Below are 20,455 nucleotides of genomic sequence, written 5' to 3'. Positions count from 1 at the left end.
CTCGGCCATGAATCTGCTGACGTTCTCAAGTTGCCGTGCGTGTCGCCGTTGTTGCTGCGCTCGATACGCTGATTCCTCTGCAGGCCTGTCCCCCATGCGCTCCTTCTTTCGTCGCCCACACTTCTGTGTGTCTTCAGCTCGGAGCCATGTACCTGATGCAGAAGTTAAAGCTGCAGTCTTTAAACGCAATCTGAGATCGACATGATTTTGTGACCAAACCACAGCTCCCGAGCGGTATCATTACGCATCAGTCTGGGCCGGCAGGCATGGACCCGTTCCGGGCCGCACGCATGTGTCCATCATGCTCACCACTACGGGGAGAACAGACTAAGAATGTTTGCTGCTGGGGTTAGGTTTTTCCAGGGTACCCGTCGGAATGTGACCTACTCAACGAGTGAGCGTGACTGCCCACCATGCGCACTGTGCAAACAGGTATCCCAAGTAACCCCTTTTGGCGGGCTCTAGAATCTTCTTGTGTCTCTGCGAGTATGTATTAACGTCGCCAGCTCTCATAGAGGCTTCGTGGGCCTCCTCAACAAGACACATGCTGCATCGTTCCGAGACTATGAAGGTAACCTGTTCATCGAATACTGGCAGAAAATATCCGGCAGCCCTTGGAGTTTTCTTTCGTTGGGTCTCGAACCCAGATGGGCTTGATGCCGTACTAGCTGAAATGACGACCACCTGCGTCGCTGGCAGTGAATGCCAGATGCCCGAACAACGCAGAGTTAAACGCTCATGCGCTGTTGTGGCGGCTCCACTCACGGCTCGAAGCGGCGACCGTGCGGCCCTAGACATGGTCGGTACGTCCTCGTGGTGATCATTACGGCGTGGATCGGATGCCGAAGTTGTACGTTCTGCGGGGAAGGAGGGCACTTCTCGGTGAGCAAGGTGCGTAGTTTGACTTTTCAGACTGCCGTCAATCATGGGAGATCCAAGCCTATGCGAGCGTTTTACTGCGGTGGGCACAAGGTTGTGGACAATGGACATCACAGATGAGCAGTGCGTCAAACGTCGCTCTATGAAACCCTAATATTTGATGTGTTGACGTGGATATCTTACAGTATTCAAGTGCTAAGATCAGTCAATTGTCATGCACGATGCCGTTCAACAGCAAGGTCTAGCCAGCTCTGGCAAGCTCAACCGCGTCAAGATAAAGCATACGAGTGTCAATGCCATGGTCGGCTCATGGTTGAGAAGCTTGCCGGACTAATAATCGTTCCTCGGGGGACCTGCACAATTCGCCTCAGGTTCCGACGCAGACAAGGAAGTGGTCCACGAACGGTCTGTCACCTGATCATCGATTTTGGCAATGGGGCATCCGTTGCATGCAGCTAGCCCGAAGCAGCCAAGTACTTTCTGTGGAGAGCGAACGCTCGAGTCTCCTTCTCCGCCTTGCGCACTCCTTTCGCTCGCGCACGTTGGACCATCTCGTCATCCCTTCTAGGCTCGGCGATGGCGTAGTATCTCAGCGTGATTCTACCAGATATAAATAAGGTCAGTCCCCCCCCTTTCGCTCTTCATTCGACTCTGCTCGAACCCGGCTTCTCAGCACCTCAACCGCGTCGTAGTTTTGGCCTCATTGCTTGTCCGCTCTCCGCGATGAAGTTCTTCAGCAACGTGTTGACCGCCTTCACGGTTATCTTCCTCGGTATCCTCGGTGCCCTCGCCCAAACTGAGGATGCGGTGACCGGAGGACTTCAGAGCCTCACCGACGCCTCCAGCGACGTACAGCTCGCTATCTCCAAGATCACCCTCAGCAATTTCCCCAAAACCGGAACAGTGAGCGAATACCCTTCTCTTGTTTTGTGTCCGCTCAACTCATCATCTGAGCAGGAAATCGCGGGCGGTCTCGGAAACCTCACTACCTCGATTGGGAGCTTCACCACTCAAATCACTCCCGTACGTCGCCAAACCCCATGATGTAGTGATACATGACCGATTGTTTATTGTTCACACTGGCAGCCGAACCCTACAACGTTCCCGGATGATGCCGCGCAAGAAATCGTCGATTTCTTGACTGGCTTCGTCCAGGTCCACCAGTAAGTTGAACCGTCTCCCAATTGCTTGCGGCCTGTCCTGACGATGCCTGCGTGGAACTGCTAGGCTCCTCCTCAGCACAATCATCGGCAAGCACGTACGTTGTATAGCATTTTGTAAAAGCAAGCATGCTCTGATGAAGTTCAAAGTCTATCGCGGCACAGTTCTTCTTGACGGCTCCCATCGCTGCTGCTCTGCGCACTATTGAGGACGCCGTCGACGTATGTTTACCTATTGAAGTGTCTGCCGCTCTGCTGACAGCGCGGATACCCGGCAGGATCTCGCATTTGCTTTGATCGGCCTGATCCCGACTCAGCAGTCTGCCGCACAGTCTCAGTTTGTAGGTTCCCTCGACGCACAATCTCTTAGGAGGAATGGTTGACTGAGCCAACCACGCAGGACTCGTTGAGCGCCACCTTCTCGGATGCTATATCTACCTACTCGTCCTGAGCAGTCAAGCACCGAGTCTCCCGGTTAGGTTCGTTGGTCGACTCTCCTGAGGCGGAGTGGCTACAGAAGGTCATGCGGTGGTGTGGTAAACGGTTCAACTTGCGACATGCGCACTGTCTCATTTAGTGCACTTGTAGTGCGTTGTTCGCTCCAAGCGTATCCGATTGTGTTTGCTGTAGGAGATATTTGTGTCTAGTCCGCGTCTTGTGGCAATGAATGTCTGAAAATTGTGCTGCTCAGTCCGGCAATCGCGGTTCGAGAAACTTGATCCATTGAAGCAAGTGGTACAACTACAACATGTTGCAAGGCACCCGGGAACAAGGCGCACGGATGATTCTGCAATCAACACAGCTACGAGCTCCGCTGTGCCTCAGCCAGCTTCCGCTTCAGCAACTTGATGCGTTCCTTCATGCTGCTTGTAGTCCAGGCGAGATCGATATACCAGTTCTTCCATAGCGGCCGCCACTCCCACTTCTTCCCGTCGTTGAGCCTCTTCATGTACCCCGGAACCGGCAGCGCGTCTTTCCCCGGGGGTCGCATGACGATCCCAAGCTCGATGAACGCAGTGTACATCTCGATCTGGGACCGGGCGGAGTCCGGCAGTTCTGGCACCATGTCGCCGGTCAGAGTGCGATACTGGGGGAAGTAGGCGAACTGCGTCGGGCCCGCGTGCGGGGCGAACAGGATGGGGAGGATGTCGACGAAGCCCGGGTCGTCCGAGAACAGCGCCTTGGCGTGCGCGCGCGAGGCGGTGGACGCCTCCCAGGCCTTGCTGAACCGTGGTCTGTTGGTGGCCGCGTCGGACAGGACGCGCTGGAGGGGCAGGAACACGAGGGTGGAGAGCGTGAACGTCAAGGCGCCTCCGGCCCGGGGTGACGATACTTTAGGGGGACGAGGCAAACCTTGGGCTCCTCGGTGAGAACCTTCTCGGTGTCGCCCATGACCTGCATCTTAGCGTGTATAAGCCCTTGGAACGACGGGCGGTGTATCTCTGTGAAGTCGCGCAGGTAGGACTGCATCTCGAGGATACTGGGCAGCCCAGACGCACGGGGAGCGACTGCCTCGGGGTGAGCTGCCATAATTGCGGTGTTCTCCTGCTGGTACTTGCACAGGGGCCTGACAAGCCAATGAATCGTGAGGCAATTCGTATAGAACGTGAGCTCACTTGTGATGGTCCCAATGCGCGCGCTGACAGTCCGCACTGCAATAGAGAGCGACGTTGCAACCTTTGCAGAACATGAACTTCTCGCCTGGTTTCTGCGCCTTGTCGCACCTCCTGCACTTCCCTTGTTTGTTTCGAAGCAAAGACGTATCTCCTGGCCGGAAGGTCTTTTGAAGAGGGTGATTCTCGACAGGCATTTCACCGGAGTATGCTTGTTAGGAAGGCAAGTAGTGTCTATGTAGTTGCTCGGGACGTTGAGATCATCATGCCAGCTACAACTTGAACGAATGTCGGCAAATCAATTTACGTAAAACAGTAGCGCTGGTATACGGTACTTGACAATCCTCTGTAGCTCTTCCCGGGCCAAATCCTCAACGGTTGAGCCTTCTACGCACCGCTCTTAAACAACAATATGTGCGGGTCGTAGACTTTACCCAACCTATGCGGGCTTGTATGAGCATCTCGCTTATGTAGCACGATAGCTCATCCTCGGGTTCGTCTACAGCCACGTACATCCTGGATATCGGGTCCGAGCAGTTCAGGATGGGCGCAGCGCAGCTGACCTGAGGCCCGGGGCCCGCATACGGCGATTCGTCTGGAGAATGATCGTCAACTTCCCTCCATACCACCCTGAGACCCGACCGGGCGAATTCAAGTTCATAGTGGCTTCGGGGGAAGGGACGTCGAAATAGATGTGGTCCGTGGACCTAGGCGGCGGACGACGTGGTGAGACATCTGTGGAGATGGGACATGCTGATTGAGGATCCAGCCTCGCTGAAAGCCGCAATTGTTCCAGTTCCTGCTCTGCTCATCATCGTATTTGTGCCTGTAGGTGTTACTGGACATCTATGAATATCAGCGCTGCGACGAAACGGAGCAAGAGGCATAACAATATCTATCGTGCGGGCCGTAAAGAGTCATGACAATGAGGTGCACCGATCACATCCTTCCCCGTTCACTGCGTCTTCGACTTCGGCTGCGCAGCCGCCGGACCGAAGTTCTTCACCGCGCGGCTGGTGAACAACCCCGCAAGGACGACCACACACACGGCGCGCGCCGTCTCCGCGTCGACCGCAGCGACCTTCTCCGCCCCAGAAGTCCCGAGCCAGCCGCTCGCGACGTGGTGCGCGTCGGCCCAGAACGGCTGGGCGTGCGTGAGGAACGCGTAGAGCCCGGTGACGAGCGGCGCACACCAGAGGTCGGTCGCAGTCCAGCCGTAGGGGAGGAACTCGGTGGGCGTGGTGAGCGTGAGGGAGTACGGGTGGAAGAAGGAGAGGAGGTTCGTGAGGAAGAACCCGCCGTTCGCGGTGAACTGTCAATGTACGATGAGCATGGGAGGAGGACTGAGATGGGAAGGAGGGGACATACGAGAGACGTGAGGAGAAGCGTCCACGGGTTTCCCTGGATCGTCGGGGAGGTGTGCTGGAGGACCATGGGCGGGATGAGGTTGCAGAGGAGATATGTACGGCTGAAGGCGTCGAAGACTGCGAGTGGTGCCTCGAGCTCGAACGACGGAGTCGGGACCCATGGCAGCTTGTCGACGGTGGCCTGGACAGCGGTATAGAAGGCAGGGACGACTCCAGAGAGCATAAAGGACGGTGGAATCGCCAACGCCGGGGCTAGTAAATAGATACCGTTCACTTCTCCTGCGCAGGCAAAGAAACATTTGAAGCTCACCAGTCACAGCCTCCCCTCCATAGACTACCAGGAGGGCCGCACTGGCGTCGCGGACAAAGGATCGCGGCTCAATCTCCGGCACCGCGACGCTCTTGCCCTTCTCGTCCGCACTGATCGTCTTCTGCTTGAGGACATGGTCGCGCCAGAGCTTCTCGCGAATCTGGCGGAGCGCGATGCACAGACGGAATGCGGCGACGACGTCGAGCGAGCTGAGTTGCAGGCCGAACCAACTGAATGGGGCCACCGGCTGGAGGATGAGTCGGTATGCCTCGACAATGGGAGCGAGAAGGAGAGCCATGGTGTTTGGGAGGTCGTTCGTTAACGGTGTCGGTGTTGCGTTCTTATCCGTCGTTGCGACCGCCCTGGCGCTGTTGTCTGAGCGAGCGGCGGATGGTGGCTTATAAAGGAGTTGTCGTGGACGAACGTGTCCCCAACGTGGGTGGCCATCATACTTGTGGGCGGCAGGATAGCGCGAGTCTCGAGAGCGATGCTTTCGGGTCCTTGCGCCGTTGTGCCAGTCTTATCTCCGGTGGAAGAAGCCATAGACGTTGACCGATCACAAAGGGCATGGGTACAATGGTGTAGTGGCTGTAATGGCCCTCAACCGGGAATGTGAGGTGGTCTAAAGTCCCAACGGAACAAGTCGTTCGTGCGCTGGTTCAAGACCGTCCCCTCCAGAAAACTTGGTTACCTATCGTCGCCCCTACCGTAAGGCGGGGATTGACCCGGTATAATACGTCCTTGACTGGCCAGGGAAGCAATTCCGCAACCTGCAGGACGTGCCGAGTTAGTCTTAGGAGATCAGGACGTGTCGTCTGTTCGCGCGAATGACCCGTGCCCCTCATAAACCCTTACTTTTACCATTTCATCAATGGGTCATTACTTTTGCTTCATATCAGCTGTCTGTCTCCGTCCAGGACGTCCGTCACGAGCGCATTAAATGATATACACGGAGACGACTTTTTTTAAATCGACCATCAGGTTTGCTTGCGCTTTCACGAAGGTGACTCGGATTCTTGTCTGGTGAGGGCACCCACAGCGAGCTCGTACAGGGCGAAGTAGTCAAATATTCATAATGATATATAATACAATGGTTTCTTTTCAACTTCGCAGCACGGTACATCTTCCACATAGCACCGGCAACTTCTATAGGTGGAAGGGACGCACCAGGCACCCAATCTTGCTATAGCCGTCGGCCTGTCAGGCGTATGGACTGCATGTGCGCGTGCTCGTCGATCAGCACCTGTCCGTGCTTCGCGAACAGCCTCGGAAGAGCAAGACGGTTCGGGGGAGTGCCGGGAGGCTTCGCGGGCCTAACACAGTTAGCAGCAGCCTCGTGAAGCTTACCCCAGACGGTCCAGTCGGGGAGCCCGCAGAACTGGAGGATGACGAGCTCGACGCACAGCCCGCTTGGGACGGCCGTGTTGATGCCCGTCGCAGCGTCCTTGGTCTGCAAAACGAGAGACGTCAATGACACGATCCACCGGAGGCGGCAGCGCATTCGCGTTCACCGACGACTCACCGCTTGAGGGAGCTTCTGCCACCCGTCGAGGTTCATCTGCCGCCCAGTCCGGTGAGCGTAGTACCTGCCGCAATAGTGCCAATTGCGGATGTACCAGCTGTCCATCGGCCCCGGGTTGTTGAACAAGTGGAACGGCCCGAGGCGGTCGAGCTCCGAGCACTCCGGGGTGACTATCCACGCGAAGCCGTGCCGGCCTGTGAGCATCGCGTCGATCCCGAAGGCGTTCGCGTTGTTGACGCACACGACGGGGAGCTCGAGGTCGGTGTGCGGGAGAGGCGGGGGGCGGCTTTTCGCGCGTTGGCGGCGTTCCCATGCGTCCGGCTGTGAGGGCGGTGTCAATGTGCGCAGGCGACGAGTGTGTGCAGACTAACGTACGTGTTCATACCGCACGACGTCGCGCTCGTCGGTCTGGACGTGCTCGTTCAGCCCCGCCGACTTGCTGTACTTGCGCAGCGCGTCGTCGCCGAACACGACGCGTCCAGGGACGCGGTCCAGGCCGGGGCCCAGGAGGGCAGCGGCCTCCTGCCCGAGCTGCATCTCGTCGAGGTGGCCCATGTTCGCCGCGCGTGCCTTCGCCTCCGCAGCTTGGCAGGCGACCTCGATGTCGGCAGCAGCGATGCGCGGCTCGAAGGGCGCGTGCTGGGGGACGCTCTTGACATTCTTGAGGTGCCGAGGGACGCTGTACTCCCGCGCGCGCGGGACGTTGGGAGAGGTGGACGACGGCTTGAGCGGCTTCTTTGCGGCGTCCTTGTCCCCGGCCTGCCTCTTCTTCTTGGAGGGGTCGTTGGAGGAGCGGCGTCGGCGGGACGGGGTCGCGGTTGTGACGGTGTTTTGAGCGTTTGTGAAGGGTTTGCGGGTGGGAGCCATGGCTAGAAGAGGTACTAGTAGAGTATTCGTTTGTATATAGGTGGGTTGAGGAGATAGAGCGAGATGGTAGAGCAAGACAGCAGAATGAAAATCGAAGAGAATAGGTGAGTTGACGAGAAACAGAAAAGGGTAGTGTGTACTTACTACTGAGGAGGCCGGCTTCTTATGCGCAGAGGTACAGGAGGCTGACACCGTAGCTGACAATGATCGGGGGCTAGCACTCAACCGGGATCGACATGTACTTTGAAAAGTACAGTATGGATCGAAATTCCGGAAGAACGGACGACTGGTACGGCAATTACGGAGAACAAGCAGAGAGACTACCGCAGCCCTCGTTGAGCTCGAGTCGCATGCCGTCTTAACGCACGACGCACCTGCTACAAGTGTGGAACCACATACCGTTCTGAACAGCACACAAGGTTGACCGCATGAGGTTCCAGTTGATGCAGTTATAAGTCACGGCCGCCATACAAGAACTTGTATTGTGGTACGCGCAGATCCGAGAGAAGATGCCTTGTCGTACATGGACCGAACTAGACAATGTAGCCAAGTTTTGTCGCGAGACATGCTACATATAAAGGACTGTGTGTCGTAGCACAAGGTTGACACAGAATATCGCGACCGGCGGCCGCAATTCCGGAGAGATTGTTGAGAAGGGAGTAGTAACTTACCAGTAGTACTTATACCGTGGTCCAGCTAACGATGGCCTAAATCATGGAAGGTACACGTACATCTCGTGCATGCAGTGCATGGTATGGGGACAGCAGATGACATCGCTCATGCAAGCTGGATTCTGAACCAGAAGCGCATCCGAGATGAGAGTAGGACGGGAGGCGCACGTCGTAGCGGGCGCTCAGTCGCCGCTACCGTCGTCCATTAGGGGTGCTCAATTCTTGTCGGTCGCTCGGTTGCTCGCGCGCCTATCGGGCGCCTGCCTCCCTGAATTCAATGTCAGCTCAAGCCTTTGCAGCACAGCGAGCAGAAGTGGGCCGGCAGCGGGTGCAGAGATCTCGACGGGATTGTCCCATGCTATATTTGTTAGGCCCGGGAAACCAGTCCAGCAAGTGAATGGTGACGTCGGGAGAGCTTATAAATTCGTTGACCTGGACTTATTGTACACAATGCGCCCAAATCAGAAACAGATTCAGCACGACATATGTACATACGGTTCAGCTGGGGGTGCCGCTCTGACTCCTCGATGGCAACTGGACTCAATCCTTGTGGGACGACTCCGCATATCGTGTCAAGGAAATCTCTAGCTTCTGAATTGTTAGATTTTCGCGTCGCTCTCTAGTTCCAGCTCGAGGACATCATGCGGTCGTGTTGCACCCGCTGCCTGTCCGTCTCTGCTCGCTGTGCCGCAGGCGCTTGAGCTGACCTTGAATTCAAGTAGACAGGCGCCCAATAGGCGCGCGAGCAACTGAGCGACCGACAAGAATTGAGCACCCCTATTCTTACCGCCGTCCAAATATTCTTGCCGCCGTCCATTCTTACCGCGCATCTTCCTTCTCTTGGAGTGGTCGTCACCTCAAAGCTATCACGTATATTACGACCTACTGACATTAACGCACCTTGGGATACCACCTTCGTCGGCCTCTGCAGGAGATTTTGCTGCTACAGGCACTACAGCTTGTTCAGCAACTTCAGCTATCTCCTCGGCTAGCTGCAGTCTCAGGATGAGGATTTCATGGACATCAGCCATTAGAAGCTCTCTGGTTGCCTCAATTCTGTTTGCGCTGCCAAGCTCCGCAATATGGCCCTTCCCTCCGAAGCGGTTCAGCGGCAACGGACTACTCACCGCGGGTCCCATGGGTGTGGAACCAGACATGACAGTGATTGCGTTCGCAGACTTCAATGGCGATCAATTGTGAGTAGTTCTCAGGGCAATTTCTCCCAGCAGGTCTCACTACGGTGCAGCTTGGACCTCTTGACGCTAGGAGCGGACCACCAGACATTGTATGTCTACCTATGGAATCATGGTGAGTTGTGGTGTGTGCTCCGCCATGCGGTCGTTGACTTGCGTAGATAAATACACATTTCAGAAGGCGACGTCTTTTCGACATCCGCAAAAGGTGTACAATGTCGTACCTGGAGACTTCACGCAGGACGGGAGGCTGGACTTGCTCGTATACAGCCAGTCTTCCAAGTCTGGTGAATTGTCGATACAGCTATACCCTGGTCAACCGAAGGGAGGCTTCAGTAAGTCCTCCTGCTTTCCCCAACTATTCACGTGCCTCTTATATGGAGGCAGGCCTTCCATCTGTGTCCGCACCCTCATCTGTGCTCGCACAACCTATACCCGCCGATATCAGCGGAGACCTCAAGATCGACCTATTTGGAATCACCTCACCACCGTCATCATCATCACCTTTCAAGATCTGGCAAAACGTATGGAACCAAACGGATCCTCAGTCCAGCATCTTCAATGTGTACGCGGCACTGTTTCTATCCGGTCGTTTGGAGTAGCGAAATTTGACCATTTACCCGCTGCAGCGTTACTCCCAAGTTCCCCGGGTCACAGTGCACTCTCGCGAACCCGCACAGCAATGCTGCTGTTGATCTTAACGGAGATTGCTTGGCAGGTCCGTAAAGTGTGTATTGCTGACGCAACCAGGTCGACTCAGCGCCTCTCAGATCTTTTCCTGGTCTGCCAGGATAGCTCCTCGAACGCGAGATTCTTCCAGATTTGGATCAATGATAAGGATAACGGGTTTGTCAAGGCACAGCAGGGCAGCCTCCCATCTGGCACGCAGACGATCTCTTTTGCCGACATCGGTAGGACAAGAACCTCCAATTCCATGAGCCTCCGCTCATTTTTACGCTGTGTTTCACAGATAGGGATGGGACTCTCGACATGTTGTTTTCGACGTGCTCCTCAGTCTCGTCTTCTACTGGCATCGGGTCAACATGTTCGATCAACATCGCGTACAACAAGCAGCTTCCCTTGTGCACGCAATCCTCCGGTCCGAGCGTAGTGAATGGGAAGCGTGTCTGCCGTCCCCCGACAGACCTGTGCACTGCCGATCCCAATTTCAGCTTCGATCTTCGCGAGAACCCTGACAACGATGTAGGTACTCCCTAATCATGGATTCCGCACTTCGCTGAGGGGTTTTGCAGGCGTTCGTTCGCATTCCCCTGTCCGATATATTCCCGCCAACGAAGGACTCCCCGACGTCGCCGGGGCTGTTGGTCATGGACACGACCCAGGATCCGCCCATCCCTGTGCCGATCAAGCTGGGAGACGTGAACCAGGACGGCTTCCCTGATTTGGTAGCGATCCTTGCGACGGGAAGCGGGTCGCACCGGCCGCGCACGCCGAACATGGTCATGTCTGTGCCATGTGCTAAGGGTGTCGCAGGCTGCTCTGGGAACGGGGTCGGCAGGAGAGGATGGCAGGTCTTGAAGAAGGATGTAGACCCGCTGCTCAACGTTCAGGATGCGCGGAGTGTCGCCCTCCTGGACATGGACGAAGACGTATGCCCTGCGTAATCTTGGACTCAGATGTTGCACCTGACGTTGCATATGTATAGGGCACGCTGGATGTCATGGTGCAGCGTACGGGAGAACAAGGGCAGGGGAACGTCCTGTTCGTGCAGAACAACTTCTACTACGACGCGTTCTTCCTGAAGGCCATCGTCTTGAACGGAGCGTGCAGCAGCGGGACGTGCCCCGCTAGCAACGGTGTCGACAAGTATCATGTAAGCCTATACAAAATATTTGTATCGCCGTACGCTCACGGGATATGCACAGCCCTACGGCGTGAGCTACTCCGGAGCCACGTACAAGTACACAGTCCTGGACACGTCGGGTCAGCGTTCCGCCGCCCAAGGTAAACCTCTCTGCTTTGTTGGCAACGTTATAGCTTACCTCGTTGCAACCCAGTCGGACAAATGCCGCAGGCTGCGTACCAGTCCCTGCTGACGCCATACGTATACTTCGGGCTCGGCCGCACGAACAACTACATTGAGAATCTGTTCGTAGGATCAACGAAGCATACCGAGCAGCACTATATCAACATGGAGGGCGTCATTCCGAACTCGAAGGTCGTCATCATCCCCCCAGCAGAGGGTGATTTGTGGAGACGAGAGCTGTACCTGCGGCCTGGAGAATGGATTCCTTGGGTGACAGTGACCGTTGTGGCGTCGCTGATTCTCCTTGCCATCATTGTTCTTGTACTTCATTTGAACGAGAAGGTTCGTCGTCCCATTCGTCTTGCACGTTGTATTGATCCTCACTCACCTATCTCGCCAGAGGGAAGACGAGCTCGAGCGGAGACGAGCATCACATCACATCAACTTCGACGCGCTATAGTACATACATAGGTTTCCGTGCACTGTCTCCGTCCCATCCAGCCTCATCCGGGTTACTATGTATACATCATCTTATCTTGAGCATCGAACGTACACGTCACGCAAACAAACGGGCGAACGGTGGGACTGACTATTGGTTCGTGAGCTCCCACACCGACCCGTCTTGCTCAACAACCCCGTCGCCCACGAGCTTCTTGAGGTGCAGTTCGACGCTGTGCGCTGCTGGTCCCCATAATTCCTTCGGATACTTGGCATAAATGACCGCAACGATCGCCTGCGTCGTCCACCCCTGGTCGAACTCCCCCTCCGCCGGAGGGTCCTGCCGGAGCACCCGCAAAACCTGCTCTTCGCGCTCAACACGGTGTTTCAAGTACGTTTGCACCTTCGCAAGGCCTTCGGGAACTACGGGGCCATGCCCAGGGTAGACGGTACTGTACGCGTGTGCGGGGTCGTTCGCGTAATCAATCATCTTGCGTAGACTGGACATGTACTGGCCGAGGTCCTCGAAAACGGACGTGCCGTGCCCTAGGACCGTATCGGCCGTGAAGAGCGCGCGGTCGGGCGGGTAGTAGATGCAGAGGGAGTCCGGGGTGTGGCCCGGGGTGTGAATGATGTGTAAGGAGGAATCGGACTCGGGAGTTGTGGACGTGAGCGTGACGGGGAGGGTGTCGGAGTCGGAGAGATCGTGGACGGGGGCGCCAGACGCTGTGGGCGTGAACGAGCCTGGTTCGAGACGCTCTATGAGGCTGTCGAAACGGGAATCAGGGGTCGGAAGCGGTAGCTTGTGGATGCGGGGAGGGCGGTACGGCGTCGTCGGCGGAGGCTGCTGCGCATTCCAGAGTTTACGTAGAAGAGTCAGAACGGAGGGCAGACCTTCCGTGTGGTCGTGATGGCGGTGGGTAAGGATAATATAGGAGATGTACGGCTCTGTCGCATTGTGCTCGCGGGAGGGGTCTGCCAACGCCTCCTGGAGGTAAGGGATATAGTCTTCTCGACCTTCGCCGGTGTCTACAAGGATGTAGGGGTTACGTTCTCCTAGAAGATAGGTATTCGTTCCTTGTTGACAGGCCGTCAGTTCTAGCTTCACGTACAAAAATCGTTGCATACCTTGCAAAGTGAATTTTCCTGGGTTCTACGGTCCAATTGCACCGCAATTACTATGTAGAATAAGCTTGGTCGAGACACGACCGACGGACGCACCTGCCCAAGAACACGAGTTACGGTCTTGCTCAGCTACAACGCATCTCCGTATGTGAGCGTATGTCTCCGATATAATGTCACATACCCGAGCTATGGAAGGGAGGGCCTCCAGTGCCTCCATGGCGGTAGTGGTCAACCCGGTGCGGAATCACGCAACCCGGAGTCGGCGACTTGCCAATCTACTCAGGATTACCAAAGTGGGACAGGCATCCCAGCTCTCTTACGTAAGCGAGGCGCCATGTTTGCGCGCAGTGCTTGCTGGTCAGCGGCTCCGTGCTCTCTCTGACTTCCACGACGACGAGGATGGCCACTGCTGCGACTATGGTTCCCACTTCTCCCCCTGACGGGTTACAGAAGAGGAAGAGGTATGCCTATCCTTTCATATTGACTTCTGGGACTATACTAAGCAGTATCTAGATCGCGCTCTCCCGAGCATGCTGAGCAGCCACCGTCCACTCGGCGCAGGTCTATCTCACCTCCTCCCTCTCGTCTTCTGGATGTAAAAGTGTCGGACGTTGACCCGGCACGCCGTGCTGAGCGCGAACGGCAGCTGGCCGCCCGTTTGGCAGAGAAGGAACTGGAGAAGTTGGAGAAAGAGAAGAGCGGCAAAAAGCAGCCCGAGTTCGACGCGGCGGCCGAGTTTGCGAAGCTGACGAGCACGCGCTCGGGCGGGGTATACATGCCCCCAGCAAGGCTGCGGGCGATGCAGGAGGAGGCGGCGAAGGACAAGGCGAGTGCGGAGTACCAGAGGATCACTTGGGACGCGTTGAGGAAGTCGATCACGGGTATCGTCAACCGAGTCAACGTTGGAAACATCAAACACGTCGTGCCGGAGCTCTTCCAGGAGAATCTCATTCGTGGTCGGGGCTTGTTCGCGAGGAGTATCATGAAGGCGCAGGCTGCGAGTTTGCCGTTCACGCCTGTGTTCGCTGCTCTCGTGGCCATCATCAACACGAAGCTACCTCAGGTCGGTGAGTTGGTCTTGACAAGACTGATTAGTCAGTTCCGTCGTGCTTTCAAGCGGAATGACAAGGTACGTGCATTAATTGGTGGTGTATATGCGTGTGATCTGACCCGACGGCGCAGATTGTCTGTCACTCTACGACCACCTTCATTGCGCACCTCGTCAACCAAGGTGTTGCTCACGAAATCATCCCGCTCCAAATCCTCTTCCTACTCCTCGAACGCCCCACAGACGACTCCATTGAGATTGCGGTCGGGTTCATGCGCGAGGTCGGTGCGTTCCTCGCGGAGAATTCCCCGAAGGCCAACGCCACCGTGTACGAGCGCTTCCGTGCCGTGCTGAACGAAGGTGCCATCAGCCACCGCGTGCAGTACATGATCGAAGTGCTCATGCAGGTGCGGAAGGACAAGTATAAGGACAACCCCATCATCCCGGAGGGCTTGGACTTGGTCGAGGAGGATGAGCAGATCACGCACCAGATACAGCTCGAAGATGAGTTGCAGGTGCAGGAGGGACTCAGTGAGTAATTTGATCGGAGGCTGTTCATGTGCAATGCCTGACTTTACCTTCTAGACATTTTCAAGTTTGATCCGAACTATCTCGAGAATGAGGAGAAATACAAGCAAATCAAGGCGGAGATCCTAGGTGAAGGTTCTTCGGATGAGGAAGAGTCTGGATCCGAGGAGTTGGAATCAGACGAGGAAGAGGACGAAGAGGGTATGTGTTTCCGCATGACACTACGACCTGTCGGTGCTGAATATTCTACAGCGGTGGCAGAAAAGCAAGGCATTGAGGATCGGACACAAACGAACCTCATCAATCTTCGCCGGGTCATCTACCTGACCATCATGAACGCGTTGAACTACGAGGAAGCCGTGCATAAACTCCTGAAGGTTCAGATCAAGGAGGGTCAGGAGGTAAGGAACAATTGAAGTCACCACCTGATCGTTGACTCACGGTTGTTTTGTAGATCGAGCTGGCCAAGATGATAATCGAGTGTTGCTCGCAGGAGCGGTCATATTCCACGTTCTACGGTCTCATTGGCGAACGCTTTTGCAGGCTGAATCGCGTCTGGTTTGACTGCTTTGAGCAGGCGTTCCGCGAGTACTACGAGACCATTCACCGTTACGAGACGAACCGCCTCCGGAATATCGCTCGATTCTTCGGACACCTCCTCGCATCCGACGCCGTCTCTTGGAATGTGCTCGATTGCATTAAGCTCACCGAAGACGATACGACCTCCAGTTCCCGTATCTTCATCAAGATATTGTTCAATGAAGTGTCGGAGAGCATGGGTCTGAAGACAGTCGCGGAGCGATTTAAGGACCCAGAGGTCAAGATGGCTTGCCGCGGAATGTTCCCCATGGACAACCCCAAGGATACCCGTTTCTCGATTAACTACTTCACCTCGATCGGTCTCGGCGTGGTCACTGAGGAAATGCGCGAACACTTAAAGGTATGCCTACTCGGTCGCTTGCAGGCCTTGAACTTCAAGGGTTAATCGGATACTTTGCAGAATGCTCCCCGCCTCATTATGGAGCAGCGCCGTGCTATGCTCGAGGCCGAGTCTTCGTCCTCCGACTCTGACAGCTCGGACACGGACTCCGACTCTGACAGTGACTCTGATAGCGACACCGACTCCGCCTCGGCCTCTGACGACTCTGACGACCCCCGCCGCTCAGACCGCAAGCGCCGCTCCCCGTCTCCTTACCGCAAGGATAGGCGACGAGACGAATCCCGCTCGCCCCCTCGACGCGACCGCAAGGACTCTCCTTCGCCGCCGCCTCGCCGGGATGACCGTGAACGCGACCGCTATGGCTCTCGTCGGGACTCTCCACCTCGCCGCCGCGACTACTCTCCTGACCGCCGCGACCGCGACTCCCCTCGTCGTCGGGATTACACCCCGGACCGACGCCGGGCTCGTTCGCCTCCGGATTCTGTGTCCCCTCCTCCGCGTGCGCGTGATGACAGGGACCGCCGTGATAGGTCCAGGTCGTACTCGCCCCCTCGTCGCGGTGGGAAGGGCTACGACAGGAGACGAGACGATTCGCGCGAGAGGGGTCACGACAGAGATAGGAGGCGTAGGTCGGTTTCGAGGGACAAGTATACCGGGAGGCGGTGATTGTCTTCGTTTGGCAGGCTGAATGGAAGGCCTGCTCTGCAATAGTTTGCTATTGATTGTGCTCATGGATGTAATGTATGTTCGCTCATGGCTCATTACCTAAATGTATGTACGAGCCGTTTGTTCTCACTGCTCGTGTCTATTAGGAGTGTAAGACTCCTTGTGTTTGCCTATCCCACGGCACAACCTGCACAGAGTTGTCGCCGGACGCGGACCACGTTTCTCGGCGGCTGGCGGCCCGGGCAGGATATCAAGACGCGAGGAAGGCTCTGCTCTCTTTGTTCTCATCTCTACACGCCAATCCTACAGCCTTCTTCCCCATGGATGGTGAGCCTGCAGAGCAGGAAGACGAATGGAGCTCAGACGAGCAAAGTGATACGTCTGACAGCCCTTGGACGTCGCCCGATTACCAGGAGCAAAGAGGCAGCGCGATCTTCAGCCCGCCTCGCATACAATCAACGCCTGCAGCCCCCCCATACTCGGCCAGCTCCTCTCTCGCGTCCGCATTGACTGTGCCCGCCCCTAGGCCCAGGCCCGTCCGCACAGAACCCCCGTCATGGTACAACCCGTATCCATACCCGCGGAACTGGACGTTTAGCCGGCGGCTGGATAAGCAAGAGACCTGGGATTGGAAACATGTCGAAGACCAGTGGATGCACGACAAGAAGTCGGGCAATCGTATTGTCGAAGTCCGGGACACCACATACCAAAGGTACATTGCCGCCGTCGCCGCCCGACAGACCGCGGCGCGGCAGGAGTGGGAGGAGTCGCTGCTCCTCACAAACCCGCGGATGGTGCCGGGGCCCGAGGGAGAGAGCGAGAGGCCTAACCAGGACGTGTGCTTCGAAACGTTCTATAGGGACAAGGGGATCCCGATGGGAGCGGTGATTGCGGGAAGGAGGGAGCTGCAACATTGTCTAAGAGACGCGAACAAGCTGCCGTTCAAGGGCTCGAAGTGCGACACGATCAAGGTGCGGATGAAGGTCAGTGTGTTCACGAAGTTGCCTTGAGTGAGTATGTCGCTCTTAGGGAGTGTCATATTGGGATAGTTCTGCCGGATGTCTTTTCATCTCCTCGATGCGCACGATCATACAAGACTTGCAATAGGTGTTGACGTAGTTGCCTCCGCAGTGGCCCGCCTACCCAGACTACCAGCCCGACCGTCACATCTTCATCACGACGCGCACAGGCAAGAAGAAGGTCGGGCGGAGAGCTGCAACCAAAACGGAGCTCATCATCTCGCTCGGGAGCTTCTTCGCCCAGTACTATGCGGTGCGCGTTGCGCCTAGAAAGCGTCATGTCAATGTTCACTGACCTCACGCCATGCGCACCATGCAGGAAGTGTCCAAGATGGAGCCGGACCCCGCCTTTGCGCACCTCGCGCTCGGGCCTGGGGAGGGCAAGATCTCGCTCTACGCGCTGCGCCTCATGGGCGTCCGCGCAGGCCCGGGCGAATGCTTCGACCTCGACGTCGAGCTCGACACCGTGAAGCCCCAGACGAACTCGGACGACGAGTGGGACGCCGAGCCGGTTGACGTCTCTTCGACCGCACCGCGATCTGCGAGCCCTGTTCCTGCGAATGGCCATTCAGCAGCCTCAACCTCGGCCTCGGATTGGACACCCGGTCTGTCGAATCCGGCGGCGTCCAAGCCCGTCGCAGACCCTGATCCTGACGAGGACAGAGCGAAGACTCCACCATGGGCTGGCACGCTACCCGTGACGTGCACCGTTGCGCCCCCGCCGCAAATCCCACACCAGAACTACTTCAGCCACGTTGACCCGCAGAAGTTGCGATTACATCCGCTTCCCGCCTGGCCAGATGTATATAGTCGGCGTTAACTCTTGGATGGCCTGGGGAGGAAAAAACAGTGGTGTACATTACTGTAAAGGCTCAAGTTGTGTATCTCTACTAGTTACTTAGTCGGACATTGGATCCCTCAGCGTCACAAAACGCTTCTGCCGGTGGTGCCATCATGCAGTCACACGATGCCTGTTTCGAGGCGAGCCCCAGCCAGATATGGGACGGATCCACAACGCAGGTTTTCAGTTGACTGTCCTCCGCGCTCCTCTAGTCATCCAAATCCATATGTACAGCACCGCGACCAATCCACAACAAGGAGCATACACCAACTACATCAACGCACGCCGGGCAGCCAAGCTAGAACAAGTGGAAGAGAGAAGACAAGCGAAGATAATTACAACACAGGCACATATGTAGACGTATGCACAGGGAAGGGAGACCCAGAGAGAAGCACGGCGAATGCATGCGTCCGCCTGTCCCTTCTCCCCTACCACCCCATCCCACACCGGCAGCAGATCCTTGGCAGCAGAACAGGCAAGGCGAGACGCTCAGCAGCATTTGCCGCCCTGGCTCTGGTTCTGGTCGACGCTGTGGCTGACCTGGATGGTGTCGCCGGAGGTGGGCTTGATCGGGTCCTCTGACTGCTCGAGCGACTTGCTCGACACGATCCGATAGATGTCTGCGTGCAGGCGCCGTTACATCATCGCGCAACAATCAATAAGAGAAGAGGAAACGCACCAGTGAGAATGGTTTGGAAGGCAGATTCGACGTTCGATGCGTCCAGCGCAGACGTCTCAATGAAAGACAGACCGTTCTCAGCTGCACGAACGTGAAACTCTGGTCAGCGTCTGATCCAACAAGCGAACCCAACAAGCCAACGGGAGGATGAAAGCTCAAGTAGAGAAGGGTTTGGGAGGTGGAAGACATAGCAATATTAGGAGCAGCGAACGCACCCGCGAATGCCTTCGCCTCCTCTGTAGGGACCGCACGGAGGTGCTTCAAATCGCTCTTGTTCCCGACGAGCATAATAACAATGTTCGAGTCCGCGTGGTCGCGGAGTTCCTTCAGCCACCGCGTGACGTTGACGTACGTCGCATGCTTCGAGATATCGTACACGAGGAGCGCACCAACCGCACCGCGGTAGTATCTGCAGAAGTGATCAAGAGACGGGGATTCGCTAAGCTGGCGGAAATTACGCGAGAGGGAAATCGGCTGGGGATACTCACGCGGCAGTGATGGCGCGATAACGTTCCTGACCAGCTGCGAGTTTGTAGAGTGTGTAATGTGAGGACACAAATTCCCCAGGGGATTCAAGGTCAGGATGAGGGGCATACCAGTATCCCAGATCTGAGCCTTCAGCGTCTTGCCCTCGACATTGATTGACCGTGTGGCGAACTCTACGCCAATAGTCGACTTTGTCTCGATGTTGAACTCGTTGCGAGTGAATCGCGAGAGCACTGGCGGACGGCCGGGGAGCTTGCGTCAGACACATGACACAACTTAGTCCTCTTCATCGAGGTTAATACGCACGGTTACTGAAGGGATGTAGAGCGATGAGTAAGAATCTTTTGGGGCAGAAAGATATAGCTACGTACGACTTTCCGACGCCAGAGTCTCCGATGAGGACGACCTATTGCACAGGGACGGCAGCAGCGCAGACCAATCAATATCCATTCCCGCAATCCCATCTCCCGAGTCGCGGTGGCGAACGCACCTTGAAGAGATAATCGAAGTTGCTTTGCTCAGTCATGTCCAGTGGTGTGCAAGTGTCGTAAGAGAGATCGTATCAGAAGCGAGCGAGTGCGCAAGGTCGAAGTGAGGACAGCGAGAGGGCGTGGTTGGGATGCAAGCGGGGAGGAGGGCCGGGTCGTCTGCACCGAGTCGCAGCCAGCGGAGTTGAAACCAGTAGCCGCGCGTCGAGTATCCGCTCTCTTGTTGCTCGACACGTGTCCTGCAAATGCCGCATCCGACATGTTTTCAGCTGATTGATTCGTATGGATTGGATGCATTGCCTCCGCGGCCGCTCGCCTTCAAAGGCGGGACTCGGGCGCACTGTTGTGCGACATGTGCGGCTATGATCATCCCTGGAGACCTGATGCCAGACCATATCCATCACGCCGTTGATTGCCCAAATATCTTTCAGCTGCCGTGTAGACTCGTGGAGGGTCACGTATGAGTCTGCAGCTATACATATATTACATACGGCCGATCACTACTACCTCTCAAGACGGAAGCGTCGAAGCGGACGATTCGGACCGCCGGGATCTAAGTCAAGGTCACGAAGTTGTCTGAAGATGCAAGGTGGCCCGGATGGGGTGTGCGATGTTATAAACCCCCACT

The 20,455-nt window shown here is 56.3% G+C and overlaps 7 protein-coding genes across 7 annotated transcripts; 3 read left to right on the top strand and 4 right to left on the bottom strand.

Annotated features, from left to right (window-relative positions):
* Positions 1 to 1,602: 1,602 nt before the first annotated feature.
* DICSQDRAFT_169087 (uncharacterized protein) lies at positions 1,603 to 2,490 on the top strand (the record flags this gene model as incomplete). Its single annotated transcript, XM_007364708.1, has 7 exons — positions 1,603 to 1,782; positions 1,837 to 1,902; positions 1,966 to 2,042; positions 2,107 to 2,137; positions 2,190 to 2,261; positions 2,318 to 2,380; positions 2,440 to 2,490. 7 exons carry the CDS (start codon positions 1,603 to 1,605, stop codon positions 2,488 to 2,490), a joined length of 540 nt encoding a protein of 179 aa, XP_007364770.1.
* Positions 2,491 to 4,607: 2,117 nt separating this feature from the next.
* Positions 4,608 to 5,627, bottom strand: DICSQDRAFT_58087 (uncharacterized protein; the record flags this gene model as incomplete). The annotated part of the gene is made up of 3 exons (XM_007364707.1): positions 4,608 to 4,964; positions 5,021 to 5,271; positions 5,330 to 5,627. 3 exons carry the CDS (start codon positions 5,625 to 5,627, stop codon positions 4,608 to 4,610), a joined length of 906 nt encoding a protein of 301 aa, XP_007364769.1.
* An 885-nt stretch (positions 5,628 to 6,512) lies between these two features.
* Positions 6,513 to 7,718, bottom strand: DICSQDRAFT_169084 (uncharacterized protein; the record flags this gene model as incomplete). The annotated part of the gene is made up of 3 exons (XM_007364706.1): positions 6,513 to 6,779; positions 6,852 to 7,172; positions 7,227 to 7,718. 3 exons carry the CDS (start codon positions 7,716 to 7,718, stop codon positions 6,513 to 6,515), a joined length of 1,080 nt encoding a protein of 359 aa, XP_007364768.1.
* Positions 7,719 to 9,394: 1,676 nt separating this feature from the next.
* Positions 9,395 to 12,029, top strand: DICSQDRAFT_57859 (integrin alpha N-terminal domain-containing protein; the record flags this gene model as incomplete). The annotated part of the gene is made up of 12 exons (XM_007364705.1): positions 9,395 to 9,585; positions 9,636 to 9,697; positions 9,744 to 9,917; positions 9,970 to 10,147; positions 10,212 to 10,300; positions 10,353 to 10,493; positions 10,553 to 10,785; positions 10,836 to 11,192; positions 11,249 to 11,416; positions 11,469 to 11,547; positions 11,601 to 11,911; positions 11,970 to 12,029. 12 exons carry the CDS (start codon positions 9,395 to 9,397, stop codon positions 12,027 to 12,029), a joined length of 2,043 nt encoding a protein of 680 aa, XP_007364767.1.
* A 129-nt stretch (positions 12,030 to 12,158) lies between these two features.
* Positions 12,159 to 13,349, bottom strand: DICSQDRAFT_146361 (Metallo-hydrolase/oxidoreductase; the record flags this gene model as incomplete). Its single annotated transcript, XM_007364704.1, has 4 exons — positions 12,159 to 13,084; positions 13,136 to 13,160; positions 13,229 to 13,261; positions 13,314 to 13,349. The coding sequence occupies 4 exons, from the start codon at positions 13,347 to 13,349 to the stop codon at positions 12,159 to 12,161; spliced, it is 1,020 nt and encodes a 339-aa protein (XP_007364766.1).
* A 160-nt stretch (positions 13,350 to 13,509) lies between these two features.
* Positions 13,510 to 16,428, top strand: DICSQDRAFT_135667 (MIF4G-domain-containing protein). Its single transcript, XM_007364703.1, has 7 exons — positions 13,510 to 13,593; positions 13,646 to 14,261; positions 14,315 to 14,711; positions 14,766 to 14,909; positions 14,961 to 15,109; positions 15,163 to 15,648; positions 15,709 to 16,428. Exons 1-7 carry the CDS (start codon positions 13,532 to 13,534, stop codon positions 16,312 to 16,314), a joined length of 2,460 nt encoding a protein of 819 aa, XP_007364765.1. The 5' UTR covers positions 13,510 to 13,531; the 3' UTR covers positions 16,315 to 16,428.
* A 364-nt stretch (positions 16,429 to 16,792) lies between these two features.
* DICSQDRAFT_84590 (ras-domain-containing protein) lies at positions 16,793 to 19,887 on the bottom strand. The gene is made up of 10 exons (XM_007364702.1): positions 19,830 to 19,887; positions 19,711 to 19,745; positions 19,646 to 19,650; positions 19,450 to 19,572; positions 19,342 to 19,375; positions 19,069 to 19,262; positions 18,854 to 18,934; positions 17,653 to 18,794; positions 17,446 to 17,586; positions 16,793 to 17,297 (listed from the first exon to the last, which is right to left on the bottom strand). Exons 1-8 carry the CDS (start codon positions 19,863 to 19,865, stop codon positions 18,664 to 18,666), a joined length of 639 nt encoding a protein of 212 aa, XP_007364764.1. The 5' UTR covers positions 19,866 to 19,887; the 3' UTR covers positions 16,793 to 17,297; positions 17,446 to 17,586; positions 17,653 to 18,663.
* Positions 19,888 to 20,455: the final 568 nt, after the last annotated feature.

Source organism: Dichomitus squalens, assembly GCF_000275845.1.
Source record: "Dichomitus squalens LYAD-421 SS1 unplaced genomic scaffold DICSQscaffold_9, whole genome shotgun sequence".
Classification (NCBI taxonomy): domain Eukaryota; kingdom Fungi; phylum Basidiomycota; class Agaricomycetes; order Polyporales; family Polyporaceae; genus Dichomitus; species Dichomitus squalens.
Note: the sequence above shows the minus strand (reverse complement) of the source record. Positions and strands in the feature narration are given on the sequence as shown.

Coding starts and splice junctions, on each gene's coding strand:
- DICSQDRAFT_135667 (XM_007364703.1), top strand. CDS start 13,532: ATGGCCACTGCTGCGACTATGGTTCCCACTTCTCCCCCTGACGGGTTA. Junction 14,712..14,765: donor GCAGGTGCAGGAGGGACTCA/GTGAGTAATTTG, acceptor TTTACCTTCTAG/ACATTTTCAAGTTTGATCCG. Junction 14,910..14,960: donor CGAGGAAGAGGACGAAGAGG/GTATGTGTTTCC, acceptor AATATTCTACAG/CGGTGGCAGAAAAGCAAGGC.
- DICSQDRAFT_84590 (XM_007364702.1), bottom strand. CDS start 19,865: ATGACTGAGCAAAGCAACTTCGATTATCTCTTCAAG. Junction 18,935..19,068: donor GGAGGCGAAGGCATTCGCGG/GTGCGTTCGCTG, acceptor ACGTTCGTGCAG/CTGAGAACGGTCTGTCTTTC. Junction 18,795..18,853: donor CTTCCAAACCATTCTCACTG/GTGCGTTTCCTC, acceptor GCCTGCACGCAG/ACATCTATCGGATCGTGTCG.